General features: G+C 47.5%; 1 protein-coding gene across 2 annotated transcripts; it reads left to right on the forward strand.

Annotated features, from left to right (window-relative positions):
• The first annotated feature begins 304 nt into the window (after positions 1-304).
• On the forward strand, positions 305-25,009 carry LOC8037735 (neural proliferation differentiation and control protein 1). Of its 2 annotated transcripts, XM_029966281.4 has the most exons (7): positions 305-595; positions 5,859-6,053; positions 8,701-8,907; positions 11,670-11,736; positions 13,406-13,570; positions 17,832-17,934; positions 22,522-25,009. In XM_029966281.4, the coding sequence occupies exons 1-7, from the start codon at positions 520-522 to the stop codon at positions 22,624-22,626; spliced, it is 918 nt and encodes a 305-aa protein (XP_029822141.3). In that variant the 5' UTR covers positions 305-519; the 3' UTR covers positions 22,627-25,009. The 2 variants fall into 2 exon arrangements, with proteins under 2 accessions (XP_029822141.3, XP_040063490.2); XM_040207556.3 differs by lacking the exon at positions 5,859-6,053 and having other exon boundaries at positions 349-595.
• The last annotated feature ends 1,057 nt before the right edge of the window (positions 25,010-26,066 follow it).

The raw sequence follows: 26,066 nt of genomic DNA on the forward strand, positions 1-26,066 counted from the left end.
CGTCACACAAACCGGAGTGTCATGTTCTTGGCTGTCGCGATCCTGGTGGTTGGCCGTAGAAATTCTGGCGAAAAGCGCGAGCGAACGGGAGTGTCGCTGTCGTCACGGCGTCCCAACTTGCGGCTGCAGTAAGTTCCGTGTACTGTGACAGTGGAGAGCGATCTGCAGCAGGACAGGCGTCTGTGATAGATGTCACAACTATTGGAACACCACTAGGATCGCAACCGGCGACAACATGAAACTTTTATGACGTCATCAGGCGGAAACTGAGGGACCACTTTTCTTCGGGCGCGGTAAACACACCAGTCGGAGACGCAGAAGTTGGGTAGAAACAACGGGTAGATAGTAGAAGCGTAGAAGTTCCGGCAAAAAACACGGCGGTGGGGGCGCTAAGGTCGCTCCTGAATCAATTTTCTTGTTTACTCCGAAGATGGCGGACAAGCGCTTTTAACAGACGGATATGTGCGGTCCGTTTGACGTGTATGTGACATCTCGGTTCTGGTAGAAACGTCGACGGATATGAGAAAGCACGTCTCCTGGATCGTCATTCTGTTGTGCACGTTCGTACTTGAGGTTCGATCGAGAAACCTACAAGGTGAGACGACCTGCTTCGCCGCTGCCCGTCTCCGAGACATCTCGCCATTTTGCTCATAAATTGGAACAGATGTCGCGCTCCCAGGGCTTCGAGGCGTCTCGGATTCGAGCGATGGGCGTTGGAGATGAAAGAGGCTAGACGGTGCCGTCGACGCGGAACAGTCGAAATCAGAGTCCAGTCGCGCATTATCCGAACTCGGCGTCGCCGCGGAAGCTTGCTACGGCAGGCGTCGGAACTGTGTCTGATCAACTACCCGGACCGTTGGCGAAATCCGATGACATCGGATACGCTCGAACGGCCACATGGTCGTGGTCTCGCTGGCTCAGGCTGTCCCCGTTACTTCACGCAGGTGTGGCAGATCCAAGAAAGAAGTGTACAGACACGGTTCCCACGTTTGGCGCCGTAGCCCGCGAGCACGTCGTACTCGCGAATCGATGAATAGATATTTCCCTTGCTAGACTTTATCAGTTGCGAAGATTACGTGATTTTCTCGCGGCAAATGCACATTCTGGCCTTTTGAAGTTTTGACAATACCTGGTTTTATTATTATTTCAACTTTATAAGGCAATAAATGCAACCAAAGCTAAAGAAACTCTTATTACTTTGTTGTAGTAGTCCAAAAGAACTCATGCCTCTGATATGTTTGCCCTCCTGATTCGAATTGGGACAGTTCTTTCGAAGCGGAACCATGTCAAAGTGTGCAAGTGTAATTTCGAACTCGCCGCCATGCTTGATCCGACTCATGCCATGTGCCATATTATCCTTGTGTGGTTCCTTTGTCTACAGGCTGGTTGATAAATGCCTCTTGGGCTTACAACCGGCTGTATGAGGAAAACTGCAACAGCGATTCGACTTTCTTCGAAACACAAACCTGAAGCTCCCTTCAGCTTTGCACGATTTGTGCGCTTTCAAGAAGTGCCATCTGCCTTCCTGTTCGTGCTTGTTGGGCACTGCATTGAATATCTCGGCCTATTCAGTTTCAGGTGTAAATCTTGAGTGTTTTTACAGCTCAGAATCGGGAACAAAAGAAAAAAAAAAAGAAAGTGCAACGTGTTGAGGAACAAAAATTACGGTAGGTACGCTGCGTGACACTTTTTGCACAAACACAGGGGTGGAACGGCTGCTCCATTTGCGCCAATTTGCGCCAGACGCATTTGTCTCTGCCATCCTGCGCCATGTCGCGGAAACTGTGCCACAACCAATACCTCGCTCCATTATGCACCAAATCGCAAAACGTGCGCCAAAAAATTGTATTTTGTCTTGGTTTCGGTTTCTATCCACTCGATTGGCAACAATGAGCATGTTTAGCTCTGTCGGCCTTGCAATCTTTTGTTCTGTTTATTCTCCCTGTGTATCCCGAGTCGCGCGAAAAAACTCTGGGGTCTGATTCCAATACACCACCCGCCACTGGATTGTTATTCTTCAACTATAAGCGGTTAAGCAAGTCGGCCGAGGTGAGGTCGAGTCATTATGCGTCGGATTGCCTGAGGGATCCGAACGTCAGCCAGTTGAAAACAACTGAGCGAAAGATTCCTTTTAGTACTTCATCGTTAGAAGTTGGAACTGCACTCCTGCAAGATAAATCGTGATTTGATAGAACTGAAACGCGGTCCGATCCGAAACCTTGCCGGCCAGCAGCTCTCATGCAAGCGGTAGATCTGCTCGGCGCACTTTGACCTTGCTCCTGCTTATCGCTCCAAATACGATAACTCCGTTAATCGTAGTCTGCTGCTTCGATATTCTGTTGCACAATAGGACAAACTCAAAATTTGTTGCGATATTGAGTTGCACAGTAGGATAAACTCGAAATTGGTTGCCCTGTTCCTCTGCGTAACTGCACATCCATTCCTTACACACGTCACGTGGTTTGCACATATAATTACTATGTCGAGCACGTGTGAGTTGTGCGATAAGGAGTGCTGGTTTGTATTCAGCTGAAAGCCGCTGAGAAAATATCAAGGACACTATCTTCAGAAACATATGGTACTTGCTTTTTGGTTCTCATTGAGGCTCACAAGGTTTCAAGTTTTCGCATCTGTTACACTGTTATCCCACCCACTTCGGTCCCTGACCACTCATGTTCATCTGTGCGGCTAAGCACAATTGAAATTGTTCCCATGCTTGTCTAAGACACAAGCTGAAGTGCAAAGAGAACTGATCTGAGCTGCTCCTAGCCTGCTCCAGAATGTAGTTTTAGCTGCTCCCAACCTGCTCCAAAACAGCTGTTTCAGCTGCTCCCGTGGCTGCTCCCAAGTACATTTCATGAGTTCGACCCCTGAAACAGAATATCGACACTTTTTTGCATTCTACTGAGGTTGGATGTTGACAAACACCAAATTCTACCACTTCAAGGGTCTCGGCAAAGCATTTCTTGATATTTATCAAGTTGCGTTGCACTCGCTCCAACTAGTGTGTGAAACACTATCAATGCGTAAAAAATAAAATAAGCGTAGGTGAAAGAAATTTAGAATTTTGAGCACATTTTCAATTGTTGATGACGTCATTGGTCTGAACCAATATAGAGAGCCGAAACAACAAAAGCATGCAACAACCATTGTGATTTTCTTAATTGTTGGAATTAACATCCGGTTTTGAAGATGTGAATGCCCCATCAATTTACGGGTGTTCCAAGCAAAGCATCACGCGCTTGAAAGGATCAGGAAGGGTCAGGGGCACCTATCCAGCCAGTTTTACGTCTAGAATTCTGTCATCATTATCTGACCCTCTTTACCAAAGGACGGCAACCAACAGTCTGCAGGGTAATATTAAATGGCCCACGGCACGCCACCAAAAATGCTCCTTACACAGACACACATACACACAAACAAAAACAACAACACAAGGACAAGAGCTGTATTTGGTTGCAAACTCGGCATAACCGGCCACATTAACTCTGAACAAGTTCAAGAGATTTGCCAGATAGATTTCACGGATCAGCTGATCCTCAAACGGGCAGTAAGCTGAAGAATGCATTTGTTGCGAAAGCTTTGCTAAGTTTTCTGCTGGCCCCCCTGAATTAAAGTTTCAAAATCTATGAAATCTTGCAGTGACCTTGATCGAAGTGTTCGTTACTGCACGGACATACCAGCAAACAGATTTTTCAACATGAAGACTAAAGTGTATCGTGGTTCCTGTGAATGACAGCTGAGCACCTCCGAAATGTTTAGCAACTCTTAGCTAAGAGTTTAAATGCGGATGTTTGCATTTTGGCAAGCAATATTGAACATTCAAAATCCTACTGAGTGGGGACTCGAGCAATCTTATGCTACATGTGCCTAAATCAATATAACATCTTTTTATGTTACTTTTAGTGTGTGACAGTTTTTTATCTTCCATTTCTATAAAATATCCCTCCTCTGCCTTTGTTCTCCGTCCGGCCTGCTATACCTCCGATTTGCAACAATTTGGCCCGCTGCAGCAAAAGGTGGCCAACCCCTGCTCTATACCAATGTTGTCACTGAACGCTCGTGTTCGACGCTGATTGGCACGCCCTTCGAAGCAGCATTTGGTTTTCTTCGTCCCTTTGTTGTGCCCTTTCAAGTTGGTGCCCCAAATGGGCTCTTTCCATTATGCTAGGAGATTGCTTCTGACAACAGTTTCAGTTCAAAGAGAACAGACAACAGTTTCAGTTCATAGAGAATGTTTGCATTAATGATATCATGCTTTGTGGAGTTGCCTTTTAGAGCAATATGGAGCAAAATGACCGGTTATGTATGAGGTGACAAAAGTGGGGGAGGGTAAGTAATCCGTCGCTGATAGTGTAATGTGAAGCTATGTAAAATTGCTCGTTTTATTAGAAGAAGCATATTTTCCTGTAGATGCTGGAAAGTTGACGAGTTATCTCCTTGGTAGTACATTAGAAGCTTATGCTAGATGTTAAAGTTAGAAGCGCAACTTTTAACTCGACCCTTGACTTTGCCTCAATTGGCTCTAGAACACAAATATTCAGCTTTGATAGATTTCTTCTGAAAATCGCTGTGTGCAATTGTATGTTTTGTTTCAGTTGCACGAGGCATGTGAATTTGGCTGTATTACCTGCAGGGTGTTGACTTGTGCATCAGAACTTTTTATAACTTCCAGCTATGGAAAGTGATGTCAGGCTACACTGGAACTGTAGCCAGCAGTACAGTATTAGTAAAATATGTTTATGTCAAGAGAAGAGGAAGTGAAATTCCACTTTTGGCTGAAGAGACCCTGGAAAGGCATAAGTGTATAATTCTATGCTTAGAGAGTTGCCAAAAAATTATAACTTCCTTGGCATCTGAAAAGGAACACCATTTGGTCAAACTGACCATTTCAGTTAACAAACGTTTCAGCTACAAAGTGGCTCAAGTAGTGAGCCACTTCTGAGCTAGGGTTTTCTGCGAGACGAGCTCTAAGAAATAGCTGGAGCCTAAATCTTGCACCCTTTTCCTTCCCGTTGCTCGAATATGGGAAGCTGACGCTAGAGCGGTGGAACGAGGGGAATAGATGTGCAAAGATCTCCAATGGCAAGTTTAAATGCACATTTCTCGCGGTAGAACGCCTCGTGTGCCTACCGCATAATCCCGCACAAGCACTTTCCCTCGTTCGCTAAAGTTGCAATGGTTCCGAGACAGGAGGGAAAGCACGGACAGGTGCGACAGATTTGGGTTGCTCAATCTTTTTCAAATGTGTCTTTTGCCACAGAGTGTGTCGGTCGTTGCGAAACCGCAGCGCTCCGGCGACGTGCACAGCGCAATGCAGTCATCGCAGACAATTGACTGTCGCACTTCATTTATGTTTCCAGCTGGAAAGCCGCAATTAAAACTCTCGGTGATGTAGAATCTGCCCTCAGAGGTCCTCGACCTAGGTACCAAACCACGGTTCTTGGCACCAACCTCCACGAGTGAACCGCAAAGAAATGTGGCATTTGCATTTTTTTTTTTTTTTTTTTTAATTTTACTCGGATGGTTTTGGCATTAAATGACAAGTTAGGATCCCGGGTGAGCACATCCCGGAATGCCATAGTCATTAACGAGATGAGAAGGGCGCCCCTTTTGAACGCCTCAAGCAGACGCTCGTTGCCTTTGACCGCGTGTGCACACACTAGAATCGCGAGATGCCCAAGCGCCGTCGATGATGGAAAGCCTGAGATGACAGAAGCTCCTCCTCGCCATTCTCAACCTGTTGGCGACATAATGCTTTTCACGACAGCCTCTCAGTTGTGAGACGACGGCGCAAGGAAAATGAGGATTGCGCTCCTCGGAGGCGTCACGGGCTCACTTCGGCGTGTTCTGCCCAGGGCTATGGCGGGCAGGGCCCGGCTTTGTGCCGGCCCGGGGCCTGCGGGTGGTGCCCGGTTCGTGGGCGCGGGAGCGGTTGCTGCGGGAGCGCTTGGCCGAGGACGACGGGGCTGGGCTACCGGACGACTCGGCGCTGCACCCCTCGCTGCAGGTCGCGTCGGAGGGGTTCGCCGTCGACCGGTCCTCGGACGCCGGTGGGTGGCTCTCTTGTGTCCGTTGCAGTCTCTCGTGGTGCAAAAGTTGAATAACCGTGTATACGTGCGGCCAGGTTTCGGCCGTTTCTCGCTTCGGTACGCACCATCTATTGTTCACACACACAAGTTCTGGCACCCGCTTTTCTTAACTTTCCGCGGCTGCCGGTAATCGAGCAATATTCGAGTGCCACATTTAACATTCGCGTTGGGAATCGGAAACAGTCGTACGTCGAGTCGCGTCATGCCTCTTTTAGCCACGTTAATCCGTTTCGTGTGCAGTTCAGAGGTCTAGCTTTTCCAACTGGCGTGTAGACATTGAACACTGGAACTGTGTCCCTGTCATCCGTAGATATTAACCCGACCCGCTCGTGCCTACATCTGACGCTCGGCCGGCAAATTGACCTCGTGGAACTGACTGCACCGGAGCTGCGTGACAAACACTGACTGGATCAAATCTCTCGTGGGAAGTTTACCACATTTTGCAGTCTATATGTCACACCATTGTATAAGTCGCACCCCCATTAACGGCCGTTTCCGCAAAAAAGTTTGTAGTTAAGTGTACCTTTGTGTAACTTGCACTTTTTTCTATTGCCGTCACAGATTATTAGGGGAAGCTGATCCGGAGTACCCAAATGCTACGTTTGACGGATTTAGATTCGTCACGATGCAACAACGAAATAGAGAGACTACATCCTCATGTGCCTTCTATAAGGAAAAAAATATGGCCTACATCTTTCACAGTTAAAATCCATTCTCCTAAGAAAATAACTCGTATAACTCGCTGCGTTGTTTAAAACACATTGAGAAAGATTTGGGAAAAAAAGCCAAGACTTATACTTCGAAAAACACGGGCTGTTTACAGGTCATGTTCAAACGGCATAAGAATTTAAGAAAATCAACGAGAAAAACCAACCCCTGTGATAGAGTGGGCGAGAATATCTGGCAACTCAAACTGTGAAAAGATTCGGTTAAGAAGCAAGAAGTGGACATTGAAAGTGACAGGCACACGGCGAGGACTTCCTCTTTGCTAATATTTCTTATTGAAGCCGTTACAAAATAATGCCATTTTCAAAGCATTTCATTCTACGTCGTTTACATAATGGCAGCAAGTGATGAGAAGGAGATGACATCTTTTGACAACAATAAAGAATCCAAACGTGCTATTTTCAAAGACAAGCTAAACAATTCCGAGACAAATGAAGGGGTGCATCGAAATTTCTCGGCTGTCTACTTACTGTTTTTTTTTCTCGTTGCCACTGACAACTTCATGTTTTGGAAGCGGCGAATTACTGTCAGGTGAGCGCATCTTTACCCTTTCGAGGCAATGTTCCCCGTCGGAGCGGTGTGCCGACAGGTGCTGCTTCCCGTTCTCTGCAAGCTGGACCGATCTCGGCAGTTGGGGCCCCTTCTTCTGGGGAGGGCAGACTCCATTGTGTTGTCAGATCCATTGTCTTTCTTCCGGCCTGTTTCTCGGTTTGTTTGGAACACCGTGCGTCGCTTGTGCGGACAAAGCCTGAGAAACGCCGTGCCTCGCCACAATATCTGCCCATTTCAAGGTCGGTGCTTGTTTTCATTTCAATCGCTTCGCAAATGGCAGGGTTGCTGGGCATGTATTTGACGTGCTAGTCTCGGTAGGGGACTTCGTTTTCATTTTCCTGTTGTGTGGCAAGAAGGCTTTTGAATCAAAGACAATCTGTGTTGTGCACGGCTGACATCCTCCCCATCCTACCCCCCGGTGAGCTGGCTTAGTTTGCCTCGCAACAATTGGTGCGTTGCGTGGCAAAACATGTTTTTTCGGATCACAAATTGTGGGAGAATACTTTCGAAGACATTAGTGGTGAAATGTGGTGGACACGGGTTTCACTCTTGGTATCGACCGTCTTGGGCCAGTTTTAACGATAGATTAGGACATCGACTTAGTTAGGTTTCTGGCTCGAGGCTATGGAACTTCTGCGTGTCAGGGGTTTGTAATTTATTTATTTGCACGATTCCGGTATTCTGATTGAATCGTCGAAAGGTTGTCGGGCAGACTAATGTTGATTGATTCTCCTTGGAGGCGGCCATCAACTGCATCGGGCCTCATTCTCCAGATATTCCCGGCGAATATTTTGAGCAAAACTCAGAATCGTTGAATTCAGTTTTTGTCTCGGCAGATTGACAGTGATAAATTTATTGCCCTGCTAGCAAATTGAGAACTGTTTGTTGATTTATTTTATGTCAGGACTTTGCTAGGGTCAAAAGATATTGTCCTAGCAAGTCCAAACTTATTCACTAACAAATGCCGGGACCTTTATTGCGAGAGATCTCTCGTTCCGTCAGGAAAAGTGCAAACTCGTGACTAAGTTGAGCGCCCGGATACTGGGGAGACGAGGGCAGGTACAGTCTCCTGCCTCTCTCGACCCCGGTATCGAAAAATGTTTTGGCACCCACACTTTTGTTAGAGCTAGTGCTTCAATTTGAATCCCCCGTTATTTATAGCTCTTCTCTGCATTAGCTCTAGGCACGTTAAGCATTCCCCATACCCTTCCTAGAGGGGCTGTGCATAGGGAATCTAAGCTGTCGGAAGGCATTTTGAGGCATGGAAAGCAGAGTTGCCTGCGAGGCTTGTTGCTGCGAGGCAGTGCTGACCTTTGCGCAATGGGTGCAGCCTCGCAAGCGGCAGCCTCCCCTGGCCAGGCTGAACCCGAGCGTTTCCCGGAACCGCCATCCGAGACATCCCAAGACGGCCGGTCCTCGAGAGAATCCGACGACAGAGCCGACGCGGGGCCGGTGGCCGGAGCACTGCGGGCCTCTGATCCAAATGAACACACGGTCACAAGGAGGGCTTCTTTTATGGCAGATATTTATTTCGTTGGTGAGTGCGTGTCTCCGCTCTCTCTGTCGGCCGACGGCTGTTGGGTCGCACGAGGAGTGGTGGTGCCCCGGGACCCAAAGAGATGGGAAACGGGAGGTCGAGATCGCTTTGTCGTACCGGATTTTCTCTGTGCGTGGGCCTGTTTTCTTTGCTCCTTAAAGGGCAACTCTACTCGATTCTGGAAATTTTGAGATAGTGCTAAATTAGAAATAGCGCCAAGACAAGGACGGATGAAGAAGTGGACAGGACAGGTGCTAACTTTCTCCTTGCGGTTCTATTACGACGAGAAAGCAGAAGGTGCTCAACCACCTTTTTCTTTCTTGTTATATATAATACCGTCAGTTGAGAGTTAGCGCCTGTCCTGTCCTTTTCTTCGTTTGTCCTTGTCTTAGCGCTATTTGTATTTTAGTATGTATAACCAACTAGCCCCCCAGAATATTTTGATTGAGAAACGTGAAAAGTGCTTCAAAACAGCACTAGACCATTTGTCTCATGAAAACCAAAATATTTTTCGTGCAATCTTGTTATTTACCATAATTGCAAACCAAAACAAACTACGGCACAGCCGGGCAACATTGTACCCTCGACGTCCATTGCATACGCACCCACAAGGGACACAAGGGGTCACGTGATCTACCCGCGGTAATCCAGAAAAGACGCAGATGCGCGGAAAAGGGTGAGGAGGGAGGACGGGCGAAGCGGCAGCTGCGAACAGGCAACGCAAGCGGCGACAATGCAGGCTACGTAGCTGGCAATTTAGGCGGCTAATCTGTTGGCACTGGCCGGCACGTATGGCAGCGAAACTCACTGATCTGAGATCAGTGGCAAAACTCATCCCATATCACCCTCTCCCTCTTCTGGTTTTTCTTGTTCTCGTTTCTTCTTTTCCACCTGTCTTTTGCCTCTTCGCCCTCTCAGATGTGGAGCGCACCTGTAGCGCCGCCTGGTAAGCCCTCCGCAAAAAAGAAAATGCTAAGAAAAAAAGCTGCGTATCCAACAGACGTCAGCCAGAACGGAAATACAACGTTGGCTGCGCCGCTTGTCGTCCGCGAATTTAGTGGATTTTTGGTTACTTCACGCATCTCTATCTTTGTTGGCCGAATTAGTAACCTTTTAGGTGGTGTTATGTTGTAATATTTGACATGTGGTCTCTCTAGATGATACTAAACAGAGTTGCCTTGTTTCCTAAGAATAGAGAATGACGCGGGGTTCCCCTTTAAAAGAGCGTGCTCCTGTTCTGCACAGGGTGCATTCGAGAGAATGAAATGTTGTTGCTCGGCCCGCAAGAATAAACTACGCATCACGGAATGCCGAAACTCCGTGAGAATGGGATGCTAGCAGTGCTCACAAAATGCAAACGTCTGAAAACGTGGTCTGACCTGCATTGAAAGAGTTGAGAAAAAGATTAAAATGTCTGTACGATTCGAGGTCCGCCTTAGCCTAATATTCGTCGAGCCAAAAAATTACAACGTGGGCATCTGTAGCATTAATTACGGTCAAAAAACTGCTCAGTGAGAAAAACAATATTGTTCTTTTTTCTTTCTGACAAGTTTTTTTCGCGAAAATAAATGCTACAGGTGCCTGAATGTCATTTCTTGGTTCTTTGAATATTAGGCTTAGGTGAATTTCGGCTCAGAGAAGTTTTGTCCTTCTCTCGTATCTTTTGATCCAGATAACGTCATGTTCTCAAATTTCAACATTTTGAAGTTTCAGCTTATTGCGATGCAGAGTTTATTTTTACGAGCCAAGAAGCCGTGTTTCATTTTCTCCCGGTACTTTGGGAGATGGATTCGACTTCCATTGTGGTTCCGAGGAAGGGGACCGTAAATAACTTAAACATATAGCGTTTCTCAAAGTATTAACGGCGCATAAATGGTGGTTCCTCCACAGTTTCAGTGGAATGGAAATGTTTTTTCTCGCAAATGAAGCGTAGGTAGTATTGTTCAACTTACTTATTCTGTCTATATTTGGTTCGAATATCATATTTTAGTTCTTTTTGCATTTACGTTGATATTTCAAAATTGGTATTCATATTTGATTTACACCAAGTTGAAATATTCAAAAACCAGTCACATTCCATTTTCATTTAATTTTAAATATGCAGTTGACCCGCAGTGAAACCTTTGCTTTTGCACATCTCTAAACATGTTATAATTCATTGCATTAGAATTGGAGTGACAAGTTCCGTTAGATTTGGGGCCTGGTACGCTCCAAGAAACGGAGGGAGAGGAGGAGAGCATCAGAATGCTGAGCTCCGGTTGGAAGGATTAGTGGGTAGACCTAAGGCTCACAGCCCTTGGCTCGGCCGAAGACATCCAATGCGGAACGGCGTTTGGCTTTTGCATTTAACGCGTTTGGCGAGTGCAGTGGAGACAAAGGCAGGTAGCTTTAGGTCTAGCCGTGCACTAATCATTCCAGCCAGTGCTCATTCCGACCATCCCCTCTCCTATCCTCCTCTCCCCAAGTTTTTCGGCACGTTGCTAACAATGTGCCGAGAAATGACAAAAAGGCCAGGAATTCGGTGTATGGAATTTGACTTTGTTTACAATAACTGCTGGCACTGGGGGTATGCGGATCTCCTCAATATTGCAACGTAGCTCTGTCAACTGTGAGACATAGCATGCAGCTGGGCACAGCAAAGCATGGTTCTTTGGACGCGATGACTTTTGTCTCGTGAAAGGGGCTCTGCAGCGATTGGGACTCTCAAGATGCACTCGGTGTATGTGTGTGATTGGGCAAGGTTGTGGGCCCCTGTCTTTCAGCTCTCGTAGCGGGTTGCAGTGCAGTGGCAGTTTTTGGAGTCGTGGCTGCCGGGTACTGCTTTTACAAGTGAGTCAGCACGCTTCTTGAAACTGCTTAGTACCCCCTTTCTGAGCGGCCGCCATATTTGTTGGAAGCGCGCGAAAAGTGTAGCCATGGTATGTGGAGCCGTAGAAAGAGTGTCTGCCTCTGGAAGTCTGCCTCTGGAAGGTACAAAAGTGGGCTTTCCCAATTTCTAGAATAAAGCCTAATGGATCAACTTAACCCACAAATAAGTTATTTGGGGGCACACAAGTTGTTGACGCTCAACCTCGATTCACTTGCAAGTTAGTGGGGAAACAGGGACAGAGTAAGGGAGACAACACGAAGTGCTACTTTCAACTAAATGTTTATTGAAGCAACACACACTATTTATATGCCAAATCGGGCTTCTCAAGCACGAATTCGAATTCCTTGTCTGTTAATGGACTGTCAGGGCACTTACAGTAGGCTCGCGATAATTCAAACTCAGATGTTTCATACTTCCGGTCAATTCAAACAGATTTGAAAATTTTGGTTGTCCCGCTATGTTTTAGTGTATTTATAAGCCTCGAACGGCGTTTTCGCCAAATTCACATTTTTTTCTTCTCGCGGCCCCGTTGAGTGCGCTTCTTTCCGAGCACCGGTGCACCGCAGAGAAGCAATACCTGCGGAGCTTGCTTTTGCCAGTGTTGCTTCTCTGCAGTGCACCGGTGCTCGGAAAGAAGCGCACTCAACGGGGCTCAAGAGGGCACAATTAGCGGAAAACGGCATTCACACTACGTGCTTGCTTCAAGACTAGCAATGATGACCAAGAGGACATCGAGGATGAGGAACAGCTCGCTGGCATCATGCTTTCGGGCCCTGAAGCACATAATGTGAACGCCAAGCTGGCGGAATATGCTAGTCTTGAGTCGACGATGTCTGTGTTTGTTGTGATGTCTCATTAGAGGACATAGTACAGGAAGTAATGCCAGCACAGTGCAGCAGTGAGAGTGAAGATGACGATGATGAAAAAAGGGATGACCCACTACCAACTGTCACGCCACAGAAGCCTTTGAGCACATCGCTCAGCTCCGGAAGTTTCTGTCTGCAAAAGAAGTCCCGTAAAGAGCCACTACCAACTGTCACGCCACAGAAGCCTTTGAGCACATCGCTCAGCTCCGGAAGTTTCTGTCTGCAAAAGAAGTCCCGTAAAGAGCCACTTGCGTTGGCTGGTATTGAAAATTTTGTTTTGAGATCTCATGTGCTGACTAAACAGTCCACAATCGACAAATGTTTCGGCGGATGAATAAACTTAATGTCACAGTTCCTTCACCAATGTGTTATGCCTGTACTTGCTTATAATTAGGCCTATGTAGAGGAAACTGGCAAAAATCTGCTTTGTATGTGTAGCTATCCGTGGAACAAATCATAATGTTGTATAGTATCATATTTAGATGAATTTCTAATAATTCAAACTTCTGATAATCCAAACTAAAATCTGCGACTTCCTGGAGTAATGAGAGTCTACTGTATGCATCTGTCATCCCCCTGCAATCTATTGTTGAATGACTCGTACAGCTCCCTTACTCTGCCCCTGTGTTGCGGCGCATTTTATCAAAAGAGATCATGGACCAGCTGGCCCATCTGTCACACTATTAGTGGGGAACTATTTTTCTCAAGAAAGAGGAAACGGGCATAGGGGCTCCTTTTCCCACGGGTTGGCACCCCCCAACAGGGTCCAGAAGAATGCGCGGGCGGCGGCAGACGTGGACTACCCGGCGTACGGTGTGACCGGCCCCAACAAGGAGGGAGCGTCGCCCACGGCAGACCGCAAGCTGGCGCAGAGCGCCCAGATGTACCACTTCCAGCACCAGAAGCAGCAGATGATCGCCGTCGAGAAGTGAGCGGGTTCGCCAGAGGAAGGGAATTTAAGCATCTTCTAGTGGTTTCCCAGAGGAGCCTCCTGGGTGCTCCAAGGTCCCAAACATTCCCCGAGGATGTGAAACTGCCAAAATATACTACCGATAGTTTCAAAGAAACTATTGATAGTAAAGCTATTGACTATCAATAGTCCACTATCGATAGAAAAATTATCACTACCGATGGTACTATAAATAGTATTATTGATAATAAAATATCAACAATACCATCTACGGTGCTATCGACGGTTGACTGCCAATATTACTATTGATGGTCGACTATTGATAGTGGGCTCTCAGAAAACTTTCAGAAAACTATAGACCATTCCATTTAGCGCTCTCTGGGCGGCACCATTTTGTTCGACATCAGCGCCCTCTCCATACATCTGGGAAGTTCGGCGGGGTAAAACAAGAGAGAGGGCACGCGCCCGCTAGCAGACGACAAACCGGGAGGTTGCCATTCTCCATCTTTGGGCTGTATCGGCGGGCTGTACGGAGCATCGAACTCTTGCTCGTGGCTGCCGTTGTGACGTGGTTCGCGTTCTTAGAATAGTTATGGCTACTCTAACAGCAGCCTATAGCTCTCTGTTGTTCTATTTCGTTAAATGATCAACTAGCACATCTGTTTTCCGTTGCTTAAATAGCAGTTGAGTCAGCCGGCAGTACTACCCTCAACTACTGCGTGTATTGAGGCAGGAGAGCACCTTTTTATTTATTATTTCAGACTTCCACTCACGGTCGCTAAAGGCCTACACCAGTACGAACTTTGTATAGTAAAAAAGGTACAGCATTCGGATTTACTTTTTGCCGGAGAGACCGGACAATCTGACACAGTTTTTTCTATTTTTTTTTTTATTTTCACGCAGGTAACAGCGCATTTGAGGGCGATGTTTTGAGTGCATGCCCAGAACGAGCTCACATTAATTGCCTGCTAAGACCGGCAACCCTGATGGTGCTAAATGCACGCTCCAAAAGGACTGCGGAAGCTCGCTGTCAGCATGCGCTCAGCAGCCGCGCACACAGATATGGCCGCCAGTGAATACTCCCTATAGAGTGCTGCGAAAATGAAATCACAGCCCAAAAAGAAGATGATGATGGTTATGTATGGGCAGACAACATGGGGCTTTGGGTAAAACATGAAATAAAAAGTAAACTAAACACAGGGTTGTATTCTCATACAACTAGTTTAAGGATAGTACAGAAATGGCATTTCACTACTTCTTCTGTGCACACATTTTGCATATTGCTGAATTTCAGGTATCAAGGTTCGCAGATTAGTATGCCCACATCTGTAAAAATAAGAAGTATACATTACATTTTTTTTATCTGTCTTAGATCTAGAAGAGACACTTACTGAAGGCATTTAGCATCAGAGTTTTTCGCTAGTTTGTTTCATGCTGTTTATATATTTTTTATAAAAATTATTGTCACATTATTTAATTGTCACGGTTGTCCAAAGACTTGACCCCTGACAGGTCAAAATGTGCACTTAGCTTAGGATGATACATTTCTTTTTCTGCTGATTCCCAAAAATAGCTAATTAGCTGTTTCTAACTAGCTGGTGACAAAAACAGTTTTGTGTGCCGTGACATGTTGCCACTTTTTGTACGGTTTTATTTTGGCAGATTTAGATAATTGTGACTGGTAGATGATTTACCTGTGTGTATAAAATACAGCTTCGAAATAAAGATAAAATACAGCTTAAAAAATAAATAAAAATAAAGCATAATGAATAAATAAATATTTTCGAGTAAGTGCAACAGAAATTTTGTTGATACTTCAAATTGAACATTACCTGATATAAAACTTATACCAGGCCAACATCATTAGTTACAGACACTTTTATTTTTTCTATTCTTCAAATACAAGAAGTTTGGGAACATAACTTTAATTAAATCAAAAATAAGGGATAAAACCAAAAGTTTCCCATGATTTAAGTAACATTATTGTTGGCAACAGTGTTGCAGAATGTGCTTAGAAGGGCGAGGGGACGAATCATACTTTTGGTATCTAGGCTAGGTGGCACTAGCTACCGCTCGTTATGAAGGGTACAGACATTAGCATCCATCCATTCATCCATCCATCCATCCATCCCCCATTCCATTCCAACTTCATTCCGGGGAACTAGAGTTTCCGACAATTCCATTCCGTTCAACTCCTATTAGGGGAGACACTGGGCCCATTCTCATTCCTGGAATGGCTGAGCTCCACCATTCCATTCCTCTAATCTCTAACCGTGAAAAAATGGCTAAAAGCAGCATACAGCTGCTGACGTTACCAAACACAGAAACAACTGCTCCCCAAAGCAGTCATTCTACGAAACCGAGCGGTGGTCGCACAAAGCGCTTCGTGGCACTTGGTGTCACTGCACACGTTGATCGTGCGATCAAGCGCTTCTAAGAAACGCCAGAACTTAAAACCACCCATTTTCTTCACAAATGGACCACAGATACCTGGTTCATGCGTGGCGCAAGGAGGTCTCGTACTTGCTTCGAGCACAACAGCACCGCTAGTGCGCTGTTTTAAGCGATGCCGCAAATGCCTGCCTCGAAGCTCCACGCATTGCCGCAAGCACATAAATCCGCTTGCAAAACGCAATCGCTTTGTTGCCAGCCTGAGAGAATGTAGCACCATGTTATGGGACCTTCCTAAAACACATGCTTTAATGTCTGCTGTACGATTCTTGTCATTTCTAACTGTATTCAATCAAATTCTATATTTGTGTTCCACGGAAATGCTGATCAGATGGGTTAAAGCCATGTGCTAATCGCTCATGGTTACAACTACCGCTTTGTCATGTCTCGCGGTGCCAGGAATTGTCCGTGTACAACTTTTCAGTTCTGGTTGCTTCACCGGGGGCACACCACTTTCATCCTCGGATGAGCAATGGGCAGGTGAAACAATTGAGCCGTCAGTCACCCGCAGTGCAAAGATGCTGTTTTAAGAGCCACTTTGACTGTGCTCTAGTGAATTGTTCCAGCAGCCCGTAGGCCCTAGCTGAAGATTGACACAGCTCGCGTAAGAACCAGGCCCATTCCATTTCTCTCAGCGCTGCCGCCATTCCGTTCACATTCCATTCTGGCGTTGCAAAAGTGTGGTATGATTCTAAAATCATTCCAACTCCGAAGTGGCAACTCTACAGCGCTAGTTGGCAATGGAGCATGATTTCATGGAGAAAATGCTCATGAATCTGAAATGCAATATCATGTTTGTTTTCTTCCTCGAGACCTGTTTGGGCAAAAGAAACGCCCGTTTTTGCATTTGGGTAAAGTCTCAACTTATGGCCCTGCCATACATAGCTTACTTATCAGGGGCGACAAAATTATTTTGAATTTCCAGGATTGAACTCTGCCTATAAAAAACAAATTGCAAACTCTCGGCAAGCAATCTAAAAACAGTAGATAAACTTAGGCAACCTATCGAAAAAAATACTAATATTTCTCTATGGATATCTTTAATTTACAGTTTTTCAATAGTATACAATGTATAGTTCTTTTTTGTTTTTTTTTATAATCTATTGTTGATAGTTTATAAAAAGTATTTCTACTGTTTTTTGATAGCTTTCCGATAAGTTTTCGATTGCTCCTCGACAGTTATGCGGAAGTCCCCAGTTACGTTTTCTCCGAGCTTCACGACATGTCCCGGACAAACTCTCGAGGTTCTCAGTCACCTAATGAAATACTATCGATAGCTTTCCAGCAGTCGGCTATTGGTAGTTTCAAGGTATTTGACTATCGACTGTATACGATCGATGGTTTCACGATAGTCAACTGTAGATAGTATACTATCGATAGTTTTTTAATAGTCGACTATCGATAGTAATATTGATAGTTTTTAAGTCGACTCAACACTACTATCGGTAGTTTTACAACGGTCGACTAATGATAGTACTATCGATGGTTAGATTTAACTCCCACTATCGATAGTACTATCGATAGTTGTGCACCCCTACCCTGAGTATGTTTTTTTTTTTCAGTTTAAGGCCTAACTTAGCAGATCCGAGCTACTTATCGGCCAAACGCTCCCTAACATGTTCATAACAGATTACAAGGTCCGTAGTCTTGCGCTTTAGTACTTGTTTTCCTCATTGTTGAAACTGGTCCCTTGGCTGCCATCAGAGGCAGGTAGGGGTTCCTCGAGTTCCAGAGCTCTTTGAAGTTCTAACCGCATCCTTTTCTTTGGGCGTCCCGTGGGCATCTTGCGTAATATCCGCAGCGAGCCCCCGTGTGGTCTTCCCCGCAGGAACCAGGCCAACAGGCACACGTCGGCCTCGGACGTGGACACGGAGGAGGAGGAGAACGAGGAGGGCGACTACACCGTCTACGAGTGCCCGGGGATGGCCTCGGTGAGCTCTCGGATACACATAGCTTATTTTTACCACGTCTTCGAAAGTGAGCCGTCTGCCATTCAACCCTTAACTCGAGGAGCTAAAAGAGGCAAATCGGGAACTCGACACGCAACTGCGAGCAACCACCTCGCGGCAGGATAAACTAAGATGGCACAGAAACAACCTCATTGTGTTGACAGACGTGGCCACCGAAACCTGGCAGGAATCTGAGGCACTGTCACTTTCTCGGAAAACTTCGGCGTACAACTCGAGCCCTCTTGCTTCGAGCGAGTGGGCGGGCCTGGCCGTTTTTCTTCCGACAAAAAATGCCTTCTCATTTCGAAGTTCCTGTCAATCAAAGCTGTAGAAACTATTGTCTATGGTTTATAAGGTTTATATGCTAAAAAGGGGCTCTTTGCCGGACTCTGAAGGTTTGTGGTGCGTTCCTCCAAGCCTACAAGAATCTGGACAATCGTAGGGGCGGAGGCCTCTCTTCACAAGGCCTCCTTCAGGGTTTGAATAAAACGCTCCGCCAGCCCGTTACTCGACGGATGGTCAGTCGCGACGTGTCGCACGCCCTTCTCTCGCAGGAAAATGTGAAACTCTGGGGAACAAAATTCGAGGGCCATTATCACTTACAATCACATTCGGCAGACCAAAATGACTAAACAGGTCCCTGAGCTTCTCAGTTGTGGCTTCGGCCAAAGCGCTGCTCGTCGGGAAAACTTGGGGCCACTTGGAGTGCAAAGCCGCGCTCACCAAAAATTGGCGATTTTGGAAAGGGCCCGCAAAATCCGAGTGCAGCCGTTGCCAGTCGCGTAAATCAAGACCAAGGATTCAGCGGTGCCGTACCTGGAAGGCCCCATTGTTGCTGGCAGGCCTCACACGTCCAAACAAGACACTCAATGTCCCTGCCAACCTCCGTTCACCAGGTGTAGCTGCGTACTGCTCTTTAATTCGGGCAATCCCTGGGTGCCCCTCGTGCATTTCCACTACACACTCGCAAAGTCCACTCTGGATTACCACCCGCATTCCCCACAACAAGCAAGGCTGGTGCCATGTCAGCTGGTTTCTTCTTGCAAAGTTGCATTTCAGTCGATCTTCTACTAAGGTAACGGATTGGGCGAGTTGGGAAATGATATACACGATTAAAACAGCTCGAACGACGAAGACGAGGTCAAGAAACCTACCTACACAACAGGACGAAGCTGTTGTGTATCTTCTACCCTTGTGGGCCAGGCACCCACCAGGCACCTGGTCGCTCGACAAAGCTCTTTGTCTTTTGCCCTCACTCGAGCCATCTCCTGGCTGCTCACTGGAAATGACTGCAGGCAAAGGCTTTGCTGCGACGTGGCCTCCACATTGAGTTGGCCTGGCCGGTTTGCGGAGAACCTCTGCAGGCGTGCCGTGCTTGGTATTCCCGTCTTCGGACCCAGTATCGTTTGGTTCGTGGTTTGTGATCAACATAAAATACGGCTGAAAAACATGCATGCAAAATTTCTTCGTGCCAAACATAATGCCCAGCGCCTTTTCTTCTAGCTGACTCTAGTTCTTTTCACTCGGGGTCAGTGTTCTTCACTCCAGCATGACGGGTCTTGTAACACTGTTGGCGTACACCCTGGAGGGAACGGTGCCGAGTTTGTGTGCTGCTGCGTCACATGCGACTTGGAGCTCTCCCTTTGGGTCACAGTGATCCAGGACGTCAACCAGAAGTTTCTTCACCGTGTCAAAAGCGTCTTGACAGCGTTCGCTCCAGGACCAGGCAACGTCCTTCCTCAGTAGCTCGTTCAGTGGCCTGCTGGACAGGTCAAGAACCAACTTCCCGTAGAACGTTCCCAGAAACGACCGTTGCTATTTACAGTTCTTAGATGCACTATGGCTAGCATGTTTTCTCGCCACACGGCTGTTCTTTGGCCACTGACTTGATGCCCCAGGAACTTGAAACTTCAAAAAAGCTCACACTTTTCTTCCTTGACCTGGATTTGGATGCCCTTGTCACTCAGTTTCTTCAATGCCTTCTCTAATTTCTTGAGCTCGTGCATGGCTGTTTTTCCTGTTATCAGGATATCATTGAAATTGTAGGAGACACCGTTCAGGCCCGCAAGCAAGTTGTCCATTATGATCTGAAACTGTGCCGGCGCTGATGCAATGCTGAACGCCAACCGTTTTACCCGGAACAGGCTTTGGTGCGTGTTGATAGTCAAGTACGGCTGGGATTCAGGATGCTCCGGAACCTGCCGATATGCTCGATTGAAGTCTATCTTAGAGAAAACTGTTGCACCAGCCACAACAGTTGCTAAAATGTCTGCTAGTTTTGGCAGTGGGTACTACCCCACGTCCGGGGGGAGTGAAGCGTCGTTTTTTAATCTCCACACAGGCACACGGACCCATCTTTCCTCAGACTGTCCTGGCATAGGGACTGTGTGCTACCACTTCACGCCTGCAGCGTCCTGTCTTTTGAGGTCTTCCTCTGTGGCTGGCTTTAACGCAAATGGCACGCTTGGCGCTTTCAGAAACTTTGGAGTCGCAGCTTCTTTCAAGCTGAGCCGAGTCTCTTCTCCTTCGATGCACCCAAGCTCGTCCTTGAACACGTCCGGGTAGCTTGCTAAGACGCTTTGTGGTGACGCTTTTACGTCAGCGCTGACCGGGCTGTGTGTGCACAAATCGAATTTGAGTTCGTAAACCCAGTCTCTGCCTATCAGTGGTAGCCCGTCTTCCCCAAGTATGTGAAGTGGCACTTTCCCCCTCAAGTCTGAATATTCCACCTCCACCGTTGCCTTTTGGCTCGACCATCTCTCCAGTGTATGTGTGCAGTACCTACTGTTGACGCCGGAGATAACTGCGCGTCAAGAAACAGTGCTTGGAACTGATGCTTTGACACGATCGACACTGGTGTCCCCATATCTAGTTTTATGCGTAGGTGAGCGCGGAGTAGAAAAAGACAATCATCCTCCTATCTTCGAATGCATACATTTCTTCCCTGTCATCATTTTCATCCGCTGCCAAGTTTTGGAATTCCCTTGATCTGTTCGATTTCTGCCGAATCAATGCCCCGTAGAAACGCTGAAAATAACCTTCGCACCAATAACAGGTAGCGTCGCGATGTGAGCATGACGGAGCACTGTGCTTAGGCTAGCTACGGCGAAAACATTTATCTTGCGCCGCCCCGTCTTTTGCTTCACCACTGTCAGTTTCTGCAGTTCAGAATAATCGTTCGGTTTTTAATGCCACGCCGTCTTTCTTGACTGTCTCGATAGTCGACACTTTTTTATTGCCTTCTTGAACGTCAAAACTTTGTCTTTGGCAAACAAAACTCGCTGCATGTCAACACGATTCAATCCGGTGATGAACCTGTTTTATTAACAAATAGAAGCATTTGAGTGTGTCACGTTAAAATCTTTGATCTTACTCCTTTAATCATTAAATAAAGATGTTTCGAAGCAGAGATCTCGCCACTTTTTAAAAGCGTTCTCCTCGTCTTCTGACCGCCACAGCTTCTGCCAGGTGACACGGTCTCTCGGAGTTCCATTTGTAGAAATTCCAACATATTTGCGACGCCGACATTACAGCATGCAAGAGCAAACATACAATTTGCACAGGCACACACAAAAAGAACAGTCGCGAGACAAGCCATTCTTTAATTTCGACGCATTAAAAGAAACAATTTGAAATCTCTGCTACTGTCTCCTCGAACTCGTGGCTAAAGGCTCGTTCACACTTGCAACTGAGTAGGACTAGCCGAGACTTTTAGCTCAGACGAGACCGGTTTTTGAGCCTCTTGCGACGGCTTAGGAGCTGCTCCGTGGCAGTGCGTCCGGTCCTACGCCGTCGCAAGTGTCTGAATGGGCCTTAACTAATATAACTCCTCTTTCACAAAGCCAGAGGTGAGGTGCTAACTCGCTGGTCGTTTAGCCACTCTATATTTTCGGTTTCGATAACCTTCCTAGTAATCCAATTACTATTCCTGCCTAGTATGGTGCCACAATTAAATTAAGAAACAGGGTTGTTAGGCAGCACCGCGCGAGTTTCTCCATTTTTGTCTGCCTGCATGAATTTTGCTTCCGCTTTTACGCACCATTGGAGTTACGAACCGAAATTTGTAGCTCACAAAATATGGCTGGAGCGATAGGCGGGACGCTGCAAGACTCTAAAAACATCACTCGTACGGCGATATCTCTACCAGTTGGTCGTATTTTTGGAAAAAGAAGCGCACGATCGAACACAGCTGACGTGGCCGACGAGACATGTCACGTCGCGATTTTCATTCCCTTTCCTCTTCGCTTCGTCCCCTCAAGCGGGTGAACCGAAGCGAGGAGGAGAGAAGTGAGGTCGCCTCCCCTCGTTCTGAACTGTTCCAGAAGGATCGTGACGTCGCAGTCCTCGCTCAATCGCGCCCTTCTTTTCAAATACGGCCATCCCTTTGAGATATCGATGTACGAGTGATGTTTCGGAGCTCGTAGCGTCCCGTTCAACGCTTCTGGGGCCTTATTTTACGAAGTCCAAATTTCGGTTCAAGTTTCGGCCACCGAGCTTATTTGCTTTGTTCTTTGGGGTGCGTCCGGGGATTTCTGACCGACTCCGGCGCGGGGTTCTGGGTGGACGCAGGGCGGAGAGCTGGAGGTGAAGAACCCGCTGTTCCAGGACGACCGCCCCGTGCTGCCGGTCCCTGCCGAGGAGGAGGAAGAGAAGCGCAAGCGCTCGCCCCCTTGAGGACCCTCCCGCCCACCCCAGTGGCTCTCCACGTGGGCCAGACCCAGAGAGCCCACCGAACGTGTTCCGCCTCCCAAAGATAGCTTTGTGTTCTGCCTCGTCTTCTCGTGAACTGGGCCGTCTTGGGACCCCTCATGGCGGTCCTCGCTCGTTTAGAAAATGCCGTTTCAATCCATCCCGCGTCTCTACGGGCCGGGCAACCTTGACTCCGGTAAATTATGCTCGTCGTAAAGGGAGGTGGCAGGGTCCTTGTTTTTTTGGTTTCCCATCGGCGCATCTCCCGGGGGCCTTCGGTTGTTCCGCGACTATTCTTGCATTTAGCCGAGACGTCCGCGTCGGTCCTCCGCTTCGACGTTTGCCTTTGCTTTTGTTTACGCGGTCGGCCACCGCACGTTTTGCGACGCCACCACTTTGCACGTAATGCGTAATGACAAAGTTTCTCATTTTGTGTTGAGCAGCCCGGAAGGGGTCAAATTTATCCGGCGGTTATTGTTCTTCTCGCACAAATTGAGATGGCTACTTCCGCGACATTCCAAGGTGGGGGGATTAACGGCGAAATTGTCTGGCAGGGGGCCACTGCAGCTTTGCGAGGACCAAGAGACTCGACTACTCACTGTTTTCATCGCGCGTTGGTGCGACTTTATGGCTGCCGAGAAGGCTGAAGCTGCGCTCTGGATATCGCACGACGGTTCCAGGGAATGTAGCCGTTCCAAGTAATCAAACGCGGTTGTAAGCGCCGCGATGCCAATTCTTTGCAATCTGATTGAAAACAGGAGATGGCGGTACTACCTACTGCGACGGATCTTTTTTTGTACGCGTCGTCGCCTCCCTTTTCAAACATGTAGTATCTCGAGTGTGGAACCACATTTCATTGAAAGAAAGAGAGGTTGTGAAGTGGAAATTGTACTTCCGGTTTGAAGTCAAGTTAGATCCCGGAAAGCGCCCCACGTCTCTGTCGACCGACAATCCTCGCGAGCTTGTTTCTCCTCTCACTCCTCGCACGAGGGTGTTTCAGTCCGCAGAACGAATTCCCAGTGTCAAAATCCATGCGACTGACGGATCCGACGAGCACGGTTAGCGAGGCGGCCAGTCCTCTAACGGCACGTCTGAAAACCTCTCCCCCCTTTCTAGTCACTCCAGCCATTGTTTTGTGCGCTGTCAGCCTATGTTCCCAAGTGTGTACTAGTCCCGCCGCTTGCGTACTACCTCGTCCCTGCTTTTCTTTTCCGGGTATATGCGTGTATATTATATTAGTGTTCATGGTGTAAGCTACCATTATAGATATATATACAATTGTTACCACGGGCTCTTCTAGTCTTCGAAAGCGGGTTTGGTGCGTCGGTGTCGGGCATTTCATTTTGGAGTGGCCGTGCTTTTGCCCTTGGCTCTTTTCAAGCTGGTTTTTCCTGGCCTCCCTCTGCATTTGTCACCAAGTTGAGTGTAGAAAAAACCAGCATGTAGAAAAAAAAGCTGCTCTTGTTTTTTGCCATTTTCGAAGGGAGTGCGAGACTCAGTTGCTCTCTTTGTGGAAAGGGCAACATCATTTTCATGATTTTAGTAGTACTATTGGTAGGACAAGTTTTGTTTGCCGGGCTCCTGCTCCTCAGTGTGGTTTTGGAGGCACTCCTTCTAGTCGTACTGCGTGTCCGCCCTGGGGTGGAACAAACTAAAGGGGAGCGATGGGGCACAAGACCAGTCGAACAAGTGGGACGTCCCACGGGTTTAAGCCAAGACGAGGCTAGCACAATACCCATCTTCTCAGACTGTACAGGTCAAGGTACTCTGTTGCCTGTCCCTCAGTATGTATAGCAACACTCCCGGCTTTGTGCAAAGGGTCTCAGCTTTCCACCTGCTGTGGAACCCCCGGAATGGTTTGGGAAGTGCACGGAGAAAAACATTGTCTACTTACTACCTTCCCCGCTTGCTTTCTCAAAGTATCAATACGAGCCTCGGCAACGAAAAAGACTGCAGATTAACGGGTGCATCGTGTGTTTCCGTAGTCACGCGACCGCAGTACTAGATTGCAAGTTGGAACACAACATGCTAGGAGCGTGGGACGCGATTATTTTGATGGCATTGGCGTACACGGGGGGTGCACCTAGCAGCAAACCTCGTCACAACCTCGTCTTTTTCCTCCAAGTTTGGCTAAAGTAAATCTGATGGTCTGTGCTGGCACAGTGGGGGAGCCGGTTGCATTCAATTTTACTTGTTGAGAAAAACAAAAAGCATATCAGTGTGTGGAAAGCTGAACCCATCCTTTGCATAAGATCTCCATGCAGCAAAGGACTCTACGCAGTTGTATAATAATAATATCTCTGATGTGTATGAATATGTGCGTATATCCGTGGAAGTGAAGAAATTAAACTCTGCAAACTATCCCATCTGACTGCTTTCTGGTCTCCTCTCAGCCTTACGAGACAAGTCGTGAGTGGAGCTGACACGTGTAGTATATTTCCCCAATATGATCTCTGTACTGCCACAGAACATCTGGGGGGCTATGTTCGACAAATGTTTCTCCTAAAAAGAAACGGAAGTGACGATATCGCGTCTGATTGGCTAGAGGTTCAAATGACGAAAGTTCCCTCTTTCGTCATTTGAATCTCTAGTCAATCAGACGCGATATCGTCATTTCCGTCACTTCCGTTTCTTTTTAGGAAAAACGAAACATTTGTTGAACATAGCCCCCAGGTTTGCTTTTGGGAGTTTTTAAGATGTGCTTTGCACATCAAAATGTATTTTTTTTTTTGTAGCAGTTGAATGCAACGAAAAATAGGTCGGGCATGCATGGTACCCAGTGAGATAAGGGCAACTTTGGGTCACTGCATTGCCCCGTAAGAGCCGACAGGTAACCTGAACTGGGGTAAATTCTATAGATCTCCACATCCCATCATTGCAATGCTACAAATGATCCCAGCCAGTGGCGTACCAACCTGTTTTTGAGTTGTGGGGAGGGGCGGCAAACCAAACTCCTCCCTCCCCCCCCCCCCCCCCCCCCCCTTAGGGCCGAGGGGCGGTGCCCTTGGTATCCCTTGGGTGCCGTCGGCCAGTGTTTGCCCTGCCCAGTGGCGGCTGTTTCGGGGGGGGCACAAAACATGTCTTGCCCCCCCACTCTGAGAACTGGGGGGGGGGGGGGGGGGGGGGGGGGGGGCAAGCGCCTCCCTTGCCCCTCCGGTTGGTACGCCCATGATCCCAGTAGAGTAGGGATTGGGAACTGGGAAAAGCTCCGGGCTCAGGACCTTCGCTGCAACCTGGAAAGCCGCAGCGACGTGACGAGCGGGCCGCGCACAACCACATACCGGAAGGTAGCGCATCTGGAGCCAGCGTCGATTGCGTCACCTCTCGTGACAACCAACGTCGGTGACAACACGAAAAGGAGCGGGAGGTGATACGAAAAGCCTAGTTTTGTCTGGGTCACGGATTTCTCCATGCAGCGACGACGA

The sequence above is a fragment of the Ixodes scapularis genome, unplaced genomic scaffold, assembly GCF_016920785.2.
Source record: "Ixodes scapularis isolate PalLabHiFi unplaced genomic scaffold, ASM1692078v2 PGA_scaffold3__209_contigs__length_174095766, whole genome shotgun sequence".
NCBI lineage: Eukaryota > Metazoa > Arthropoda > Arachnida > Ixodida > Ixodidae > Ixodes > Ixodes scapularis.